A 20,000-nucleotide genomic window follows, 5' to 3' on the forward strand; every position below is an offset into this window, starting at 1 on the left:
ATTTAAAGCTAGCTAGTGGAGACACTTCAAAGCTAGCTAGTGGAGACATTTTAAAGATAGCTTGTGGAGATGGTTTAGAGCTAGCTAGTAGAGACATTTTAAAGCTAGCTAGCTGAGACATTTTAAAGCTAGCTAGTTGAGACATTTTAAAGCTAGCTAGTGGAGACATTTTAAAGCTAGCTAGTGGAGACATTTTAAAGCTAGCTAGTGGAGACAATTTAAAGATAGCTAATGGAGACATTTAAAGCTAGCTAGTGGAGACATTGTAAAGCTAGCTAGTTGAGACAATTTAAAGCTAGCTAGTGGAGACATTTTAAAGCTAGCTAGTGGAGACATTTAAAGCTAGCTAGTGGAGACATTGTAAAGCTAGCTAGTGGAGACATTGTAAAGCTAGCTAGTTGAGACAATTTAAAGCTAGCTAGTGGAGACATTTTAAAGCTAGCTAGTGGAGACATTTTAAAGCTAGCTAGTTGAGACATTTTAAAGCTAGCTAGTGGAGACATTTTAAAGCTAGCTAGTGGAGACATTTTAAAGCTAGCTAGTTGAGACAATTTAACGCTAGTTAGTGGAGACATTGTAAAGCTAGCTAGTGGAGACATTTTACAGCTAGCTAGTGGAGACATTTTAAAGCTAGCTAGTGGAGACATTTTAAAGCGAGCTAGTGGAGACATTTTAAAGCGAGCTAGTGGAGACATTTTAAAGCGAGCTAGTGGAGACATTTTAAAGCTAGCTAGTGGAGACATTTTAAAGCTAGCTAGTGGAGAAATTTTAAAGCTAGCTAGTGGAAACATTTTAAAGCTAGCTAGTGGAGACATTTTAAAGCTAGCTAGTGGAGACATTTTAAAGCTAGCTAGTGGAGACATTGTAAAGCTAGCTAGTTGAGACATTTTAAAGCTAGCTAGTGGAGACATTTCACGCTGAGGAATGACTTTACAAATCTGCATCTGCTACACATGCGTCTGGGCATGTGTGTGTACGTATGAGTGTGTATTTTATGTGAGTGTATTTTATGTGAGTGTGTACCTGTCCGTTGTATTCAGTAACCAGCTCCAGTTGATGAACGGTGATGAAGGAGATGAGATCCTCTTTAGTCATCTGACTGGTTACCTTCAATACCTGTACAGGGGTAGACTACACACACAGGTTACCTTCAATACCTGTACAAGGGTAGGGTAGGGTAGGGTAGGGTAGGGTAGGGTAGACCAGACCAGACCAGACCAGACCAGACCAGACAGACAGACAGACAGACAGACAGACAGACAGACAGACAGACAGACACGACCTCTGTCTCTGACTAACCTGTCGGACTAGCAGCACGGAGTCTTGTGTGATGTCATACTTCCTGAAGATGTCTTGGTTCCGGGTCACAGAGAAAGGGAGGTCAGGGAGGTCAACGGCGGCGGAGTAGAAAACCTCCACACGACCCCGCTCCACGTCCTAGACAAACACAAACACAGAAACGTTTCAAATACTGTCTGGAGGGAGGTAGGGACGCTCCACGTCCTAGACGAACACAGAAACGTTTCAAATACTGTCTGGAGGGAGGTAGGGACGCTCCACGTCCTAGACGAACACAGAAACGTTTCAAATACTGTCTGGAGGGAGGTAGGGACGCTCCACGTCCTAGACGAACACAAACACAGAAACGTTTCAAATACTGTCTGGAGGGAGGTAGGGACGCTCCACGTCCTAGACGAACACAGAAACGTTTCAAATACTGTCTGGAGGGAGGTAGGGACGCTCCATGTCCTAGACAAACACAGAAACGTTTCAAATACTGTCTGGAGGGAGGTAGGGACGCTCCATGTCCTAGACAAACACAGAAACGTTTCAAATACTGTCTGGGGGAGGTAGGGACGCTCCACGTCCTAGACAAACACAGAAACGTTTCAAATACTGTCTGGAGGGAGGTAGGGACGCTCCACGTCCTAGACGAACACAGAAACGTTTCAAATACTGTCTGGAGGGAGGTAGGGACGCTCCACGTCCTAGACAAACACAGAAACGTTTCAAATACTGTCTGGAGGGAGGTAGGGACGCTCCACGTCCTAGACGAACACAGAAACGTTTCAAATACTGTCTGGAGGGAGGTAGGGACGCTCCACGTCCTAGACAAACACAAACACAGAAACGTTTCAAATACTGTCTGGAGGGAGGTAGGGACGCTCCACGTCCTAGACGAACACAGAAACGTTTCAAATACTGTCTGGAGGGAGGTAGGGACGCTCCACGTCCTAGACGAACACAGAAACGTTTCAAATACTGTCTGGAGGGAGGTAGGGACGCTCCACGTCCTAGACGAACACAGAAACGTTTCAAATACTGTCTGGAGGGAGGTAGGGACGCTCCACGTCCTAGACAAACACAAACACAGAAACGTTTCAAATACTGTCTGGAGGGAGGTAGGGACGCTCCACGTCCTAGACGAACACAGAAACGTTTCAAATACTGTGTGGAGGGAGGTAGGGACGCTCCACGTCCTAGACAAACACAAACACAGAAACGTTTCAAATACTGTCTGGAGGGAGGTAGGGACGCTCCACGTCCTGGACAAACACAAACACAGAAACGTTTCAAATACTGTCTGGAGGGAGGTAGGGCCGCTCCACGTCCTAGACAAACACAAACACAGAAACGTTTCAAATACTGTCTGGAGGGAGGTAGGGACGCTCCACGTCCTAGACAAACACAGAAACGTTTCAAATACTTTGTTTCAAACCACAAATCCCATTACAGTCAAGAAGGATCCAAACATGTCATAGGTCACGGAGTACCTCCTCCAGACAGCTAGACTGACCATACCAGCTGAAACAGAGCAGTACCTTCTCCTCCATACAGCTAGACTGACCATACCAGCTGAAACAGAGCAGTACCTTCTCCTCCATACAGCTAGACTGACCATACCAGCTGAAACAGAGCAGTACCTTCTCCTCCATACAGCTAGACTGACCATACCAGCTGAAACAGAGCAGTACCTTCTCCTCCATACAGCTAGACTGACCATAACAGCTGAAACAGAGCAGTACCTTCTCCTCCATACAGCTAGACTGACCATAACAGCTGAAACAGAGCAGTACCTTCTCCATACAGCTAGACTGACCATACCAGCTGAAACAGAGCAGTACCTTCTCCTCCAGACAGCTTGACTGATCATACCAGCTGAAACAGAGCAGCATCTTCTCCTCCATACAGCTAGACTGACCATACCAGCTGAAACAGAGCAGTACCTTCTCCTCCAGACAGCTAGACTGACCATACCAGCTGAAACAGAGCAGTAAACTGAACCGAAGGTTAGGGTTAGGGTTAAACTAAACCGGAGGTTAGGGTTAAACTAAACCAAAGGTTAGGGTTAGGGTTAAACTAAACCGAAGGTTAGGGTTAGGGTTAAACTAACCGAAGGTTAGGGTTAAACTAAACCGAAGGTTAGGGTTAGGGTTAAACTAAACCGAAGGTTAGGGTTAAACTAAACCGAAGGTTAGGGTTAGGGTTAAACTAAACCGAAGGTTAGGGTTAGGGTTAAACTAAACCGAAGGTTAGGGTTAGGGTTAAACTAAACCGAAGGTTAGGGTTAGGGTTAAACTAAAGCGAAGGTTAGGGTTAGGGTTAAACTAAACCGAAGGTTAGGGTTAGGGTTAAACTAAACCGAAGGTTAGGGTTGTTTCCGGTTCCGGTTGGAGCGAGCGGTCGCATTCGCACTTCGCTCTGCAGGTTGTATAACTTTTTATAACTTTTTCATTACATTTCATTATAGTACAACGGTTGATTTGTCTAATCTTAGCAATTCTTCTTAGCTAGCTACATAGCCGTCCTTGTATCAGAGATAATTGCATAATTATCGTATTTCGTCGCCCTAACGTAGCCTTCACTGCTATTCGCCCAGGAGCTAGCTAACGCACACAGATTAGCATCACTGTAGTGCTATTCACTCAACTGTACGACTTGATTAGTTCAGTGTTAGCTAGCTACATAGCTGTCTTTGTTTCCAAGATAATTGTGTAGTTTAGTGTGTGTAGCCTTGGAGTGATTATCTTAATTCACTGAGGTTCGCTAGCCAGCTATTTGTCGTCCTTAACGTAGGAGACTCTGCTAGCTAGCCAACAGCTAACTGCTAACAGCTAGCCAACGTCTGCTGTTTTGAATTCAACAACCCGGTCAGGTGGTTTCACATTTTCGTTTCATTGCAGTGCAGCGGTTTGATTTGTTTGATCGTGGCTAGCTGCATAGCCGTCTTTGTTTCAAAGATAATTGTGTAGTCTAGACCGATTCCCTAGGTTAGCTAGCCAGCTATTGTCGTTCTTTTAACTCAACGTAACGTAAACAACACTGCTAGCTAGCCAGCTAGCCCCGAATAGCAGCACTGTAGAACTATTACACTCAACGGAACGACTTGATTAGTGTAGTGTCAACAACGCAGCTACTGCCAGCTAGCCTACTTTAGCAGTACTGTATCATTTTAATCATTTTAGTCAATAAGATTCTTGCTACGTAAGCTTAACTTTCTGAACATTCGAGACGTGTAGTCCGCTTGTCATTCAATTTCCTTGCATTAGCGTAGCCTTTTCTGTAGCCTGTCAACTATGTGTCTGTCTATCCCTGTTCTCTCCTCTCTGCACAGACCATACAAACGCTCCACACCGCGTGGCCGCGACCACCCTAACCTGGTGGTCCCAGCGCGTACGACCCACGTGGAGTTCCAGGTCTCTGGTAGCCTCTGGAACTGCCAATCTGCGGCCAACAAGGCAGAGTTCATCTCAGCCTATGCCTCCCTCCAGTCCCTTGACTTCTTGGCACTGACGGAAACATGGATCACCACAGATAACACTGCTACTCCTACTGCTCTCTCCTCGTCCGCCCACGTGTTCTCGCACACCCCGAGAGCTTCTGGTCAGCGGGGTGGTGGCACCGGGATCCTCATCTCTCCCAAGTGGTCTTTCTCTCTTTCTCCCCTTACCCATCTGTCTATTGCCTCCTTTGAATTCCATGCTGTCACAGTTACCAGCCCTTTCAAGCTTAACATCCTTATCATTTATCGCCCTCCAGGTTCCCTCGGAGAGTTCATCAATGAGCTTGATGCCTTGATAAGCTCCTTTCCTGAGGACGGCTCACCTCTCACAGTTCTGGGCGACTTTAACCTCCCCACGTCTACCTTTGACTCATTCCTCTCTGCCTCCTTCTTTCCACTCCTCTCCTCTTTTGACCTCACCCTCTCACCCTCCCCCTACTCACAAGGCAGGCAATACGCTTGACCTCATCTTTACTAGATGCTGTTCTTCCACTAACCTCATTGCAACTCCCCTCCAAGTCTCCGACCACTACCTTGTATCCTTTTCCCTCTCGCTCTCATCCAACACTTCCCACACTGCCCCTACTCGGATGGTATCGCGCCGTCCCAATCTTCGCTCTCTCTCCCCGCTACTCTCTCCTCTTCCATCCTATCTTCTCTTCCCTCTGCTCAAACTTTCTCCAACCTATCTCCTGATTCTGCCTCCTCAACCCTCCTCTCCTCCCTTACTGCATCCTTTGACTCCCTATGTCCCCTATCCTCCAGGCCGGCTCGGTCCTCCCCTCCCGCTCCGTGGCTCGACGACTCATTGCGAGCTCACAGAACAGGGCTCCGGGCAGCCGAGCGGAAATGGAGGAAAACTCGCCTCCCTGCGGACCTGGCATCCTTTCACTCCCTCCTCTCTACATTTTCCTCCTCTGTCTCTGCTGCTAAAGCCACTTTCTACCATTCTAAATTCCAAGCATCTGCCTCTAACCCTAGGAAGCTCTTTGCCACCTTCTCCTCCCTCCTGAATCCTCCCCCCTCCCTCCTCCCTCTCTGCAGATGACTTCGTCAACCATTTTGAAAAGAAGGTCGATGACATCCGATCCTCGTTTGCTAAGTCAAACGACACCGCTGGTTCTGCTCACTGCCCTACCCTATGCTCTGACCTCTTTCTCCCCTCTCTCTCCAGATGAAATCTCGCGTCTTGTGACGGCCGGCCGCCCAACAACCTGCCCGCTTGACCCTATCCCCTCCTCTCTTCTCCAGACCATTTCCGGAGACCTTCTCCCTTACCTTACCTCGCTCATCAACTCATCCCTGACCGCTGGCTACGTCCCTCCCGTCTTCAAGAGAGCGAGAGTTGCACCCCTTCTGAAAAAACCTACACTCGATCCCTCCGATGTCAACAACTACAGACCAGTATCCCTTCTCTCTTTTCTCTCCAAAACTCTTGAGCGTGCCGTCCTTGGCCAGCTCTACCGCTATCTCTCTCAGAATGACCTTCTTGATCCAAATCAGTCAGGTTTCAAGACTAGTCATTCAACTGAGACTGCTCTTCTCTGTATCACGGAGGCGCTCCGCACTGCTAAAGCTAACTCTCTCTCCTCTGCTCTCATCCTTCTAGACCTATCGGCTGCCTTCGATACTGTGAACCATCAGATCCTCCTCTCCACCCTCTCCGAGTTGGGCATCTCCGGCGCGGCCCACGCTTGGATTGCGTCCTACCTGACAGGTCGCTCCTACCAGGTGGCGTGGCGAGAATCTGTCTCCTCACCACGCGCTCTCACCACTGGTGTCCCCAGGGCTCTGTTCTAGGCCCTCTCTTATTCTCGCTATACACCAAGTCACTTGGCTCTGTCATAACCTCACATGGTCTCTCCTATCATTGCTATGCAGACGACACACAATTAATCTTCTCCTTTCCCCTTCTGATGACCAGGTGGCGAATCGCATCTCTGCATGTCTGGCAGACATATCAGTGTGGATGACGGATCACCACCTCAAGCTGAACCTCAGCAAGACGGAGCTCCTCTTCCTCCCGGGGAAGGACTGCCCGTTCCATGATCTCGCCATCACGGTTGACAACTCCATTGTGTCCTCCTCCCAGAGCGCTAAGAACCTTGGCGTGATCCTGGACAACACCCTGACGTTCTCAACTAACATCAAGGCGGTGTCCCGTTCCTGTAGGTTCATGCTCTACAACATCCGCAGAGTACGACCCTGCCTCACACAGGAAGCGGCGCAGGTCCTAATCCAGGCACTTGTCATCTCCCGTCTTGATTACTGCAACTCGCTGTTGGCTGGGCTCCCTGCCTGTGCCATTAAACCCCTACAACTCATCCAGAACGCCGCAGCCCGTCTGGTGTTCAACCTTCCCAAGTTCTCTCACGTCACCCCGCTCCTCCGCTCTCTCCACTGGCTTCCAGTTGAAGCTCGCATCCGCTACAAGACCATGGTGCTCGCCTACGGAGCTGTGAGGGGAACGGCACCTCAGTACCTCCAGGCTCTGATCAGGCCCTACACCCAAACAAGGGCACTGCGTTCATCCACCTCTGGCCTGCTCGCCTCCCTACCACTGAGGAAGTACAGTTCCCGCTCAGCCCAGTCAAAACTGTTCGCTGCTCTGGCCCCCAATGGTGGAACAAACTCCCTCACGACGCCAGGACAGCGGAGTCAATCACCACCTTCCGGAGACACCTGAAACCCCACCTCTTCAAGGAATACCTAGGATAGGGTAAGTAAGGGTAAGTAATCCTTCTCACCCCCCTTCTCCCCCAACAAGATTTAGATGCAAGTGGCTGTTCCACTGGTTGTCATAAGGTGTATGCACCAATTTGTAAGTCGCTCTGGATAAGAGCGTCTGCTAAATGACTTAAATGTAAATGTAAAATGGTTAAACTAAACCAAAGGTTAGGGTTAAACTGAACCTAAGGTTAGGGTTAAACTAAACCCAAGGTTAGGGTTAGGATTAAACTAAACAGAAGGTTAGGGTTAAACTGAACCGAAGGTTAGGGTTAGGGTTCAACTAAACCGAAGGTTAGGGTTCAACTAAACCCAATGTTAGGGTTAAACTAAACCCAAGGTTAGGGTTAGGGTTAAACTAAACCCAAGGTTGGGGTTAAACTGAACCGAAGGTTAGGGTTAAACTAAACCGAAGGTTAGGGTTAGGGTTAAACTAAACCGAAGGTTAGGGTTAGGGTTAAACTAAACCGAAGGTTAGGGTTAAACTAAACCGAAGGTCAGGGTTAGGGTTAAACTAAACCTAAGGTTAGGGTTAAACTAAACCAAAGGTTAGGGTTAAACTAAACCGAAGGTTAGTGTTAGGATTAAACTAAACTGAAGGTTGGGGTTAGGGTTAAACTAAACCGAAGGTTAGGGTTAGGGTTAAACTAAACCAAAGGTTAGGGTTAAACTAAACCGAAGGTTAGGGTTAGGGTTAAACTAAACCGAAGGTTAGGGTTAGGGTTAAACTAAACCGAAGGTTAGGGTTAAACTAAACCGAAGGTTAGGGTTAAACTAAACCGAAGGTTAGGGTTAGGGTTAAACTAAACCGAAGGTTAGGGTTAGGGTTAAACTAAACTGAAGGTTAGGGTTAGGGTTAAACTAAACCGAAGGTTAGGGTTAAACTGAACCTAAGGTTAGGGTTAAACTGAACCTAAGGTTAGGGTTAAACTAAACCGAAGGTTGGGGTTAGGGTTAAACTAAACCGAAGGTTAGGGTTAAACTAAACCGAAGGTTAGGGTTAAACTAAACCGAAGGTTAGGGTTAGGGTTAAACTAAACCGAAGGTTAGGGTTAGGGTTAAACTAAACTGAAGGTTAGGGTTAGGGTTAAACTAAACCGAAGGTTAGGGTTAAACTGAACCTAAGGTTAGGGTTAAACTGAACCTAAGGTTAGGGTTAAACTAAACCGAAGGTTGGGGTTAGGGTTAAACTAAACCGAAGGTTAGGGTTAAACTAAACCGAAGGTTAGGGTTAAACTAAACCGAAGGTTAGGGTTAAACAAACCGAAGGTTAGGGTTAAACTAAACCGAAGGTTAGGGTTAAACTAACCCAAAGCGTCTCTTCTGCAAATGTAGAACAGTGCGTCATTCCCTCTGAGCTCCACTACTCCAGTCTGGATCAGAGGGACTGACTGTCTGTGTGTCTGTCCCTCTGAGCTCCACTACTCCAGTCTGTATCAGAGGGACTGACTGTCTGTGTGTCTGTCCCTCTGAGCTCCACTACTCCAGTCTGGATCAGAGGGACTGGCTGTCTGTGTGTCTGTCCCTCTGAGCTCCACTACTCCAGTCTGGATCAGAGGGACTGACTGTCTGTGTGTCTGTCCCTCTGAGCTCCACTACTCCAGTCTGGATCAGAGGGACTGGCTGTCTGTGTGTCTGTCCCTCTGAGCTCCACTACTCCAGTCTGGATCAGAGGGACTGGCTGTCTGTGTGTCTGTCCCTCTGAGCTCCACTACTCCAGTCTGGATCAGAGGGACTGGCTGTCTGTGTGTCTGTCCCTCTGAGCTCCACTACTCCAGTCTGGATCAGACGGACTGACTGTCTGTGAGTCAGTCCCTCTGAGCTCCACTACTCCAGTCTGGATCAGAGGGACTGGCTGTCTGTGTGTCAGTCCCTCTGAGCTCCACTACTCCATCACAGGTACAGGACAGGAAGTACTACAGGCCCAACAGGAAGGGGATGTCACCTTAAACAGTCCGAGAACAACCAGCTCCTCTGAGGCGACGAAGCGATCTGATTGGTTCAGGTCAGTGATGATGTCAGCGTTAGGCCCCGCCCTCCTCTTTAGCCACGTTACGATGGAGGCCGAACTCTGGAAAACTGAGAGAGAGAGATTGTGTGTGTGTAGTCGCTCCTCTCTCTGGGGATTCCCAGTAGTGTGTGTGTGTGTGTGTGTGTGTGTGTGTGTGTGTGTGTGTGTGTGTGTGTGTGTGTGTGTGTGTGTGTGTGTGTGTGTGTAATGTGTGTGTAATGTGTGTGTGTGTGTGTGTGTGTGTGTGTGTGTGTGTGTGTGTGTGTGTAATGTGTGTGTAATGTATGTGTGTGTGTGTGTGTGTGTGTGTGTGTGTGTGTGTGTGTGTGTGTGTGTGTGTAATGTGTGTGTAATGTATGTGTGTGTGTGTGTGTAATGTGTGTGATGTGTGTGTGTAATGTGTGTAATGTGTGTGATGTGTGTGTAATGTGTGTAATGTGTGTGTGTGTGTGTGTGTGTGTGTGTATACCTGGGCAGGGTACAGGGTTGTGTCTGTCTCCTGATAGGTAGAGCCGTAGAGGGGGTGGAGTCGTGGCGTTCAGTTCCTTGGTCAGATTGGTTTCCTTGGAGACGTCGACTACGCCCAGTTTCACCTCCGAACCAATCAGCTGCTCCGCGGCTCCACGGAACGCCAACGCCAGCCGCTGGGAATCCCCAGAGAGAGGAGCGACTACACACACACACATTACACACACATTACACACACATTACACACACACATTACACACACATTACACACACACATTACACACACACATTACACACACACATTACACACACATTACACACACACATTACACACACATTACACACACATCACACACATCACACACACATTACACACACATTACACACACATTACACACACACATTACACACACATCACACACACATTACACACATTACACACACATCACACACACATCACACACACATCACACACATCACACACACATTACACACATTACACACACATCACACACATCACACACACATTACACACATTACACACACATCACACACATTACACACATTACACACACATCACACACACATCACACACACATCACACACATCACACACACATTACACACATTACACACACATCACACACATTACACACATTACACACACACATCACACATTACACACACATTACACACACATCACACACACATTACACACACATTACACAAACACACACACATTACACACACACACATTACACACATTACACACATTACACACACATTAAACACACACACATTACACAGACATTACACACACATTGTACACACATTACACACACATTACACACACACACACACACATTATACACACACACATTACACACACACACGCTTTCGTTGGGTGGCCCTCGCTTCATTCTCGTCGCCAAACCCACTGGCTCCAGGTCATCTACAAGTCTCTGCTAGGTAAAGCCCCGCCTTATCTCAGCTCACTGGTCACCATAGCAGCAGCCACCCATAGCACGCGCTCTAGCAGGTATATCTCACTGGTCACCAGAGCAGTACCCACCCATAGCACGCGCTCCAGCAGGTATATCTCACTGGTCACCAGAGCAGTACCCACCCGTAGCACGCGCTCCAGCAGGTATATCTCACTGGTCACCAGAGCAGTACCCACCCGTAGCACGCGCTCCAGCAGGTATATCTCACTGGTCACCAGAGCAGTACCCACCCGTAGCACGCGCTCCAGCAGGTATATCTCACTGGTCACCCCCAAAGCCAATTCCTCCTTTGGCCGCCTTTCCTTCCAGTTCTCTGCTGCCAATGATTGGAACGGAAAATCTCTGAAGCTGGAGACTCACATCTCCCTCACTAGCTTTAAGCACCAGCTGTCAGAGCAGCTCACAGATCACTGCACCTGTACATAGCCCATCTGTAAACAGCCCATCTATCTACCTACCTCACCCAACTACCTCATCCCCATACAGTATTTATTTATTTTGCTCCTTTGCACCCCAGTATCTCTACCTGCACATTCATCTTCTGCCGATCTACCATTCCAGTGTTTAATTGCTAAATTGTAATTACATTGCCACCATGGCCTATTTATTGCCTTACCTCCCTTATCCTACCTCAAATTACACACACTGTATATATACTTACATAGGTTCCGGTTGGAGCGAGCGGTCGCATTCGCACTTCGCTCTGCAGGTTGTATAACTTTTTCATTACATTTCATTATAGTACAACGGTTGATTTGTCTAATCTTAGCAATTCTTCTTAGCTAGCTACATAGCCGTCCTTGTATCAGAGATAATTGCATAATTATCGTATTTCGTCGCCCTAACGTAGCCTTCACTGCTATTCGCCCAGGAGCTAGCTAACGCTAGCTAACGCACACAGATTAGCATCACTGTAGTGCTATTCACTCAACTGTACGACTTGATTAGTTTACTGTTAGCTAGCTACATAATCTTAGCCATTCTTCTTAGCTAGCTACATAGCCGTCCTTGTATCAGAGATAATTGCATAATTATCGTATTTCGTATTTCGTCGCCCTAACGTAGCCTTCACTGCTATTCGCCCAGGAGCTAGCAACGCTAGCTAACGCACACAGATTAGCATCACTGTAGTGCTATTCACTCAACTGTACGACTTGATTAGTTCAGTGTTAGCTAGCTACATAGCTGTCTTTGTTTCCAAGATAATTGTGTAGTTTAGTGTGTGTAGCCTTGGAGTGATTATCTTAATTCACTGAGGTTCGCTAGCCAGCTATTGTCGTTCTTTTAACTCAACGTAACGTAAACAACACTGCTAGCTAGCCAGCTAGCCCCGAATAGCAGCACTGTAGAAATTATTACACTCAACGGAACGACTTGATTAGTGTAGTGTCAACAACGCAGCTACTGCCAGCTAGCCTACTTTAGCAGTACTGTATCATTTTAATCATTTTAGTCAATAAGATTCTTACTACGTAAGCCTAACTTTCTGAACATTCGAGACGTGTAGTCCGCTTGTCATTCAATTTCCTTGCATTAGCGTAGCCTTTTCTGTAGCCTGTCAACTATGTGTCTGTCTATCCCTGTTCTCTCCTCTCTGCACAGACCATACAAACGCTCCACACCGCGTGGCCGCGACCACCCTAACCTGGTGGTCCCAGCGCGTACGACCCACGTGGAGTTCCAGGTCTCCGGTAGCCTCTGGAACTGCCAATCTGCGGCCAACAAGGCAGAGTTCATCTCAGCCTATGCCTCCCTCCAGTCCCTTGACTTCTTGGCACTGACGGAAACATGGATCACCACAGATAACACTGCTACTCCTACTGCTCTCTCCTCGTCCGCCCACGTGTTCTCGCACACCCGAGAGCTTCTGGTCAGCGGGGTGGTGGCACCGGGATCCTCATCTCTCCCAAGTGGTCTTTCTCTCTTTCTCCCCTTACCCATCTGTCTATTGCCTCCTTTGAATTCCATGCTGTCACAGTTACCAGCCCTTTCAAGCTTAACATCCTTATCATTTATCGCCCTCCAGGTTCCCTTGGAGAGTTCATCAATGAGCTTGATGCCTTGATAAGCTCCTTTCCTGAGGACGGCTCACCTCTCACAGTTCTGGGCGACTTTAACCTCCCCACGTCTACCTTTGACTCATTCCTCTCTGCCTCCTTCTTTCCACTCCTCTCCTCTTTTGACCTCACCCTCTCACCTTCCCCCTACTCACAAGGCAGGCAATACGCTTGACCTCATCTTTACTAGATGCTGTTCTTCCACTAACCTCATTGCAACTCCCTCCAAGTCTCCGACCACTACCTTGTATCCTTTTCCCTCTCGCTCTCATCCAACACTTCCCACACTGCCCCTACTCGGATGGTATCGCGCCGTCCCAACCTTCGCTCTCTCTCCCCCGCTACTCTCTCCTCTTCCATCCTATCTTCTCTTCCCTCTGCTCAAACTTTCTCCAACCTATCTCCTGATTCTGCCTCCTCAACCCTCCTCTCCTCCCTTACTGCATCCTTTGACTCCCTATGTCCCCTATCCTCCAGGCCGGCTCGGTCCTCCCCTCCCGCTCCGTGGCTCGACGACTCATTGCGAGCTCACAGAACAGGGCTCCGGGCAGCCGAGCGGAAATGGAGGAAAACTCGCCTCCCTGCGGACCTGGCATCCTTTCACTCCCTCCTCTCTACATTTTCCTCCTCTGTCTCTGCTGCTAAAGCCACTTTCTACCATTCTAAGTTCCAAGCATCTGCCTCTAACCCTAGGAAGCTCTTTGCCACCTTCTCCTCCCTCCTGAATCCCCCCCCTCCCTCCTCCCTCTCTGCAGATGACTTCGTCAACCATTTTGAAAAGAAGGTCGATGACATCCGATCCTCGTTTGCTAAGTCAAACGACACCGCTGGTTCTGCTCACACTGCCCTACCCTATGCTCTGACCTCTTTCTCCCCTCTCTCTCCAGATGAAATCTCGCGTCTTGTGACGGCCGGCCGCCCAACAACCTGCCCGCTTGACCCTATCCCCTCCTCTCTTCTCCAGACCATTTCCGGAGACCTTCTCCCTTACCTCACCTCGCTCATCAACTCATCCCTGACCGCTGGCTACGTCCCTCCCGTCTTCAAGAGAGCGAGAGTTGCACCCCTTCTGAAAAAACCTACACTCGATCCCTCCGATGTCAACAACTACAGACCAGTATCCCTTCTCTCTTTTCTCTCCAAAACTCTTGAGCGTGCCGTCCTTGGCCAGCTCTACCGCTATCTCTCTCAGAATGACCTTCTTGATCCAAACCAGTCAGGTTTCAAGACTAGTCATTCAACTGAGACTGCTCTTCTCTGTATCACGGAGGCGCTCCGCACTGCTAAAGCTAACTCTCTCTCCTCTGCTCTCATCCTTCTAGACCTATCGGCTGCCTTCGATACTGTGAACCATCAGATCCTCCTCTCCACCCTCTCCGAGTTGGGCATCTCCGGCGCGGCCCACGCTTGGATTGCGTCCTACCTGACAGGTCGCTCCTACCAGGTGGCGTGGCGAGAATCTGTCTCCTCACCACGCGCTCTCACCACTGGTGTCCCCCAGGGCTCTGTTCTAGGCCCTCTCTTATTCTCGCTATACACCAAGTCACTTGGCTCTGTCATAACCTCACATGGTCTCTCCTATCATTGCTATGCAGACGACACACAATTAATCTTCTCCTTTCCCCCTTCTGATGACCAGGTGGCGAATCGCATCTCTGCATGTCTGGCAGACATATCAGTGTGGATGACGGATCACCACCTCAAGCTGAACCTCAGCAAGACGGAGCTCCTCTTCCTCCCGGGGAAGGACTGCCCGTTCCATGATCTCGCCATCACGGTTGACAACTCCATTGTGTCCTCCTCCCAGAGCGCTAAGAACCTTGGCGTGATCCTGGACAACACCCTGACGTTCTCAACTAACATCAAGGCGGTGTCCCGTTCCTGTAGGTTCATGCTCTACAACATCCGCAGAGTACGACCCTGCCTCACACAGGAAGCGGCGCAGGTCCTAATCCAGGCACTTGTCATCTCCCGTCTTGATTACTGCAACTCGCTGTTGGCTGGGCTCCCTGCCTGTGCCATTAAACCCCTACAACTCATCCAGAACGCCGCAGCCCGTCTGGTGTTCAACCTTCCCAAGTTCTCTCACGTCACCCCGCTCCTCCGCTCTCTCCACTGGCTTCCAGTTGAAGCTCGCATCCGCTACAAGACCATGGTGCTCGCCTACGGAGCTGTGAGGGGAACGGCACCTCAGTACCTCCAGGCTCTGATCAGGCCCTACACCCAAACAAGGGCACTGCGTTCATCCACCTCTGGCCTGCTCGCCTCCCTACCACTGAGGAAGTACAGTTCCCGCTCAGCCCAGTCAAAACTGTTCGCTGCTCTGGCCCCCAATGGTGGAACAAACTCCCTCACGACGCCAGGACAGCGGAGTCAATCACCACCTTCCGGAGACACCTGAAACCCCACCTCTTCAAGGAATACCTAGGATAGGGTAAGTAAGGGTAGGTAATCCTTCTCCCCCCCAACAAGATTTAGATGCAAGTGGCTGTTCCACTGGTTGTCATAAGGTGTATGCACCAATTTGTAAGTCGCTCTGGATAAGAGCGTCTGCTAAATGACTTAAATGTAAATGTAAATGTAATATACTTATATATACTGTATATATGTTCATTTTTTTTCTACTGTATTATTGATTGTATGTTTGTTTACTCCATGTGTAACTCTGTTGTTGTTTGTGTCGAACTGCTCTGCTTTATCTTGGCCAGGTCGCAGTTGTAAATGAGAACGTGTTCTCAACTAGCCTACCTGGTTAAATAAAGGTGAAATCAAATTTAAAAAAAATATATAACTACTACTATGACCCCATATAACTACTACTACTAAGTCCCCAGATACAATATATATACAAGAGTATCTGGACACCCCTTCAAATTAGTGGATTAGTCTATTTCCGCACACAGCCACGTAATCTCCATAGACAAACATTGGCATGAATGGAGCTCAGTGACTTTCAACGTGGCAATGTCATAGGCTGCCACCTTTCCAACAAGTCAGTCACATTTCTGCCCTGCTAGAGCTGGTCAACTGGTCTAACCCTAACCCCCCCGGTCCTGCTAGAGCCTGTCAACTGGTCTAACCCTAAACCCCCCCGGTCCTGCTAGAGCTGGTCAACTGGTCTAACCCTAAACCCCCCCGGTCCTGCTAGAGCTGGTCAACTGGTCTAACCCTAACCCCCCCGGTCCTGCTAGAGCTGGTCAACTGGTCTAACCCTAACCCCCCCGGTCCTGCTAGAGCTGATCAACTGGTCTAACCCTAACCCCCCCGGTCCTGCTAGAGCTGGTCAACTGGTCTAACCCTAAACCCCCGGTCCTGCTAGAGCTGATCAACTGGTCTAACCCTAACCCCCCCGGTCCTGCTAGAGCTGATCAACTGGTCTAACCCTAACCCCCCCGGTCCTGCTAGAGCTGGTCACCTGGTCTAACCCTAACCCCCCCCGGTCCTGCTAGAGCTGGTCAACTGGTCTAACCCTAACCCCCCCGGTCCTGCTAGAGCTGGTCAACTGGTCTAACCCTAAACCCCCGGTCCTGCTAGAGCTGGTCAACTGGTCTAACCCTAACCCCCGGTCAACTGGTCTAACCCTAACCCCCCCGGTCAACTGGTCTAACCCTAACCCCCCCGGTCAACTGGTCTAACCCCAACCCCCCCGGTCAACTGGTCTAACCCTACCCCCCCGGTCCTGCTAGAGCTGGTCAACTGGTCTAACCCTAACCCCCGGTCCTGCTAGAGCTGGTCAACTGGTCTAACCCTAACCCCCCTGGTCAACTGGTCTAACCCTAACCCCCCCGGTCCTGCTAGAGCTGATCATCTGGTCTAACCCTAACCCCCCCGGTCCTGCTAGAGCTGGTCAAATGGTCTAACCCTAACCCCCGGTCAACTGGTCTAACCCTAACCCCCGGTCAACTGGTCTAACCCTATCCCCCCCGGTCCTGCTAGAGCTGGTCAACTGGTCTAACCCTAACCCCGGTCCTGCTAGAGCTGATCAACTGGTCTACCCCTAACCCCGCCGGTCCTGCTAGAGCTGGTCAACTGGTCTAACCCTAACCCCCCCGGTCAACTGGTCTAACCCTAAACCCCCGGTCCTGCTAGAGCTGGTCAACTGGTCTAACCCTAAACCCCGGTCCTGCTAGAGCTGGTCAACTGGTCTAACCCTAAACCCCCCGGTCCTGCTAGAGCTGGTCAACTGGTCTAACCCTAACCCCGGTCCTGCTAGAGCTGGTCAACTGGTCTAACCCTAACCCCCGGTCCTGCTAGAGCTGGTCAACTGGTCTAACCCTAACCCCCCGGTCCTGCTAGAGCTGGTCAACTGGTCTAACCCTAACCCCCGGTCCTGCTAGAGCTGGTCAACTGGTCTAACCCTAACCCCCCCGGTCCTGCTAGAGCTGGTCAACTGGTCTAACCCTAACCCCCCGGTCAACTGGTCTAACCCTAACCCCCCCGGTCCTGCTAGAGCTGGTCAACTGGTCTAACCCTAAACCCCCGGTCCTGCTAGAGCTGGTCAACTGGTCTAACCCTAAACCCCCGGTCCTGCTAGAGCTGGTCAACTGGTCTAACCCTAACCCCCCGGTCAACTGGTCTAACCCTAACCCCCCGGTCCTGCTAGAGCTGGTCAACTGGTCTAACCCTAACCCCCCCGGTCCTGCTAGAGCTGGTCAACTGGTCTAACCCTAACCCCCCCGGTCCTGCTAGAGCTGGTCAACTGGTCTAACCCTAACCCCCCGGTCCTGCTAGAGCTGGTCAACTGGTCTAACCCTAACCCCCCCGGTCCTGCTAGAGCTGGTCAACTGGTCTAACCCTAACCCCCCCGGTCCTGCTAGAGCTGGTCAACTGGTCTAACCCTAACCCCCGGTCCTGCTAGAGCTGGTCAACTGGTCTAACCCCAACCCCCCCGGTCAACTGTTAGTGCTGTTCCTGTGAAGTGGAAGCATTTGGGAGCAACAACAGCTCAGCCTTGAAGTGGTAGTTACATCACTCACTACCACGGTTACATCACTCACTACCACGGTTACATCACTCACTACCACGGTTACATCACTCACTACCACGGTTACATCACTCACTACCACGGTTACATCACTCACTACCACGGTCACATCACTCACTACCACGGTTACATCACTCACTACCACGGTTACATCACATCACTCACTACCACGGTTACATCACTCACTACCACGGTTACATCACTCACTACCACGGTTACATCACTCACTACCACGGTTACATCACTCACTAGCACGGTCACATCACTCACTACCACGGTTACATCACTCACTACCACGGTTACATCATGGTTACATCACTCAATACCACGGTTACATCACTCACTACCACGGTTACATCATGGTTACATCACATCACTCACTACCACGGTTACATCACTCACTACCACGGTTACATCACTCACTACCACTGTTACATCATGTTTACATCACATCACTCACTACCACGGTTACATCACTCACTACCACGGTTACATCACTCACTACCACGGTTACATCACTCACTACCACGGTTACATCACTCACTACCACGGTTACATCACTCACTACCACGGTTACATCACTCACTACCACGGTCACATCACTCACTACCACGGTTACATCACTCACTACCACGGTTACATCACATCACTCACTACCACGGTTACATCACTCACTACCACGGTTACATCACTCACTACCACGGTTACATCACTCACTACCACGGTTACATCACTCACTAGCACGGTCACATCACTCACTACCACGGTTACATCACTCACTACCACGGTTACATCATGGTTACATCACTCAATACCACGGTTACATCACTCACTACCACGGTTACATCATGGTTACATCACATCACTCACTACCACGGTTACATCACTCACTACCACGGTTACATCACTCACTACCACTGTTACATCATGTTTACATCACATCACTCACTACCACGGTTACATCACTCACTACCACGGTTACATCACTCACTACCACGGTTACATCACTCACTACCACGGTTACATCACTCACTACCACGGTTACATCACTCACTACCACGGTTACATCACTCACTACCACGGTCACATCACTCACTACCACGGTTACATCACTCACTACCACGGTTACATCACATCACTCACTACCACGGTTACATCACTCACTACCACGGTTACATCACTCACTACCACGGTTACATCACTCACTACCACGGTTACATCACTCACTAGCACGGTCACATCACTCACTACCACGGTTACATCACTCACTACCACGGTTACATCATGGTTACATCACTCAATACCACGGTTACATCACTCACTACCACGGTTACATCATGGTTACATCACATCACTCACTACCACGGTTACATCACTCACTACCACGGTTACATCACTCACTACCACTGTTACATCATGTTTACATCACATCACTCACTACCACGGTTACATCACTCACTACCACGGTTACATCACTCACTACCACGGTTACATCACTCACTACCACGGTCACATCACTCACTACCACGGTTACATCACATCACTCACTACCACGGTTACATCACTCACTACCACGGTTACATCACTCACTACCACGGTTACATCACTCACTACCACGGTTACATCACTCACTACCACGGTTACATCACTCACTACCACAGTTACATCACTCACTACCACGGTTACCACATGGGTAAAGGTTTGGGGGTTAAAGGTTTGGGGGTTAGTATTAGCTACAGAACTCAGGGTTAGTATTAGCTATAGTACTCAGGGTTAAAGGTTTGGGGTTTAGTATTAGCTATAGTACTCAGGGTTAGTATTAGCTACAGTACTCAGGGTTAGTATTAGCTATAGTACTCAGGGTTAGTATTAGCTACAGAACTCAGGGTTAGTATTAGCTACAGAACTCAGGGTTAGTATTAGCTACAATACTCAGGGTTAGTATTAGCTACAGTACTCAGGGTTAG

At 49.2% G+C, this 20,000-nt stretch overlaps 1 protein-coding gene across 1 annotated transcript in view; it reads right to left on the reverse strand.

Annotated features, from left to right (window-relative positions):
• Positions 1 to 20,000, reverse strand: part of zgc:136472 (uncharacterized protein LOC678514 homolog) — a 42,965-nt gene that overhangs the window by 21,799 nt on the left and 1,166 nt on the right. The window contains exons 2-5 of the mRNA XM_052504996.1: positions 9,991 to 10,191; positions 9,456 to 9,589; positions 1,300 to 1,437; positions 1,024 to 1,131 (exon numbers count right to left, since the gene is read on the reverse strand). Of these exons, the coding sequence (XP_052360956.1) occupies positions 1,024 to 1,131; positions 1,300 to 1,437; positions 9,456 to 9,589; positions 9,991 to 10,191 (581 nt within the window). The remainder of the gene's footprint in view (positions 1 to 1,023; positions 1,132 to 1,299; positions 1,438 to 9,455; positions 9,590 to 9,990; positions 10,192 to 20,000) is intronic.

Source organism: Oncorhynchus keta, unplaced genomic scaffold, assembly GCF_023373465.1.
Source record: "Oncorhynchus keta strain PuntledgeMale-10-30-2019 unplaced genomic scaffold, Oket_V2 Un_contig_2177_pilon_pilon, whole genome shotgun sequence".
In the NCBI taxonomy this organism is placed as follows: Eukaryota; Metazoa; Chordata; class Actinopteri; order Salmoniformes; family Salmonidae; genus Oncorhynchus; species Oncorhynchus keta.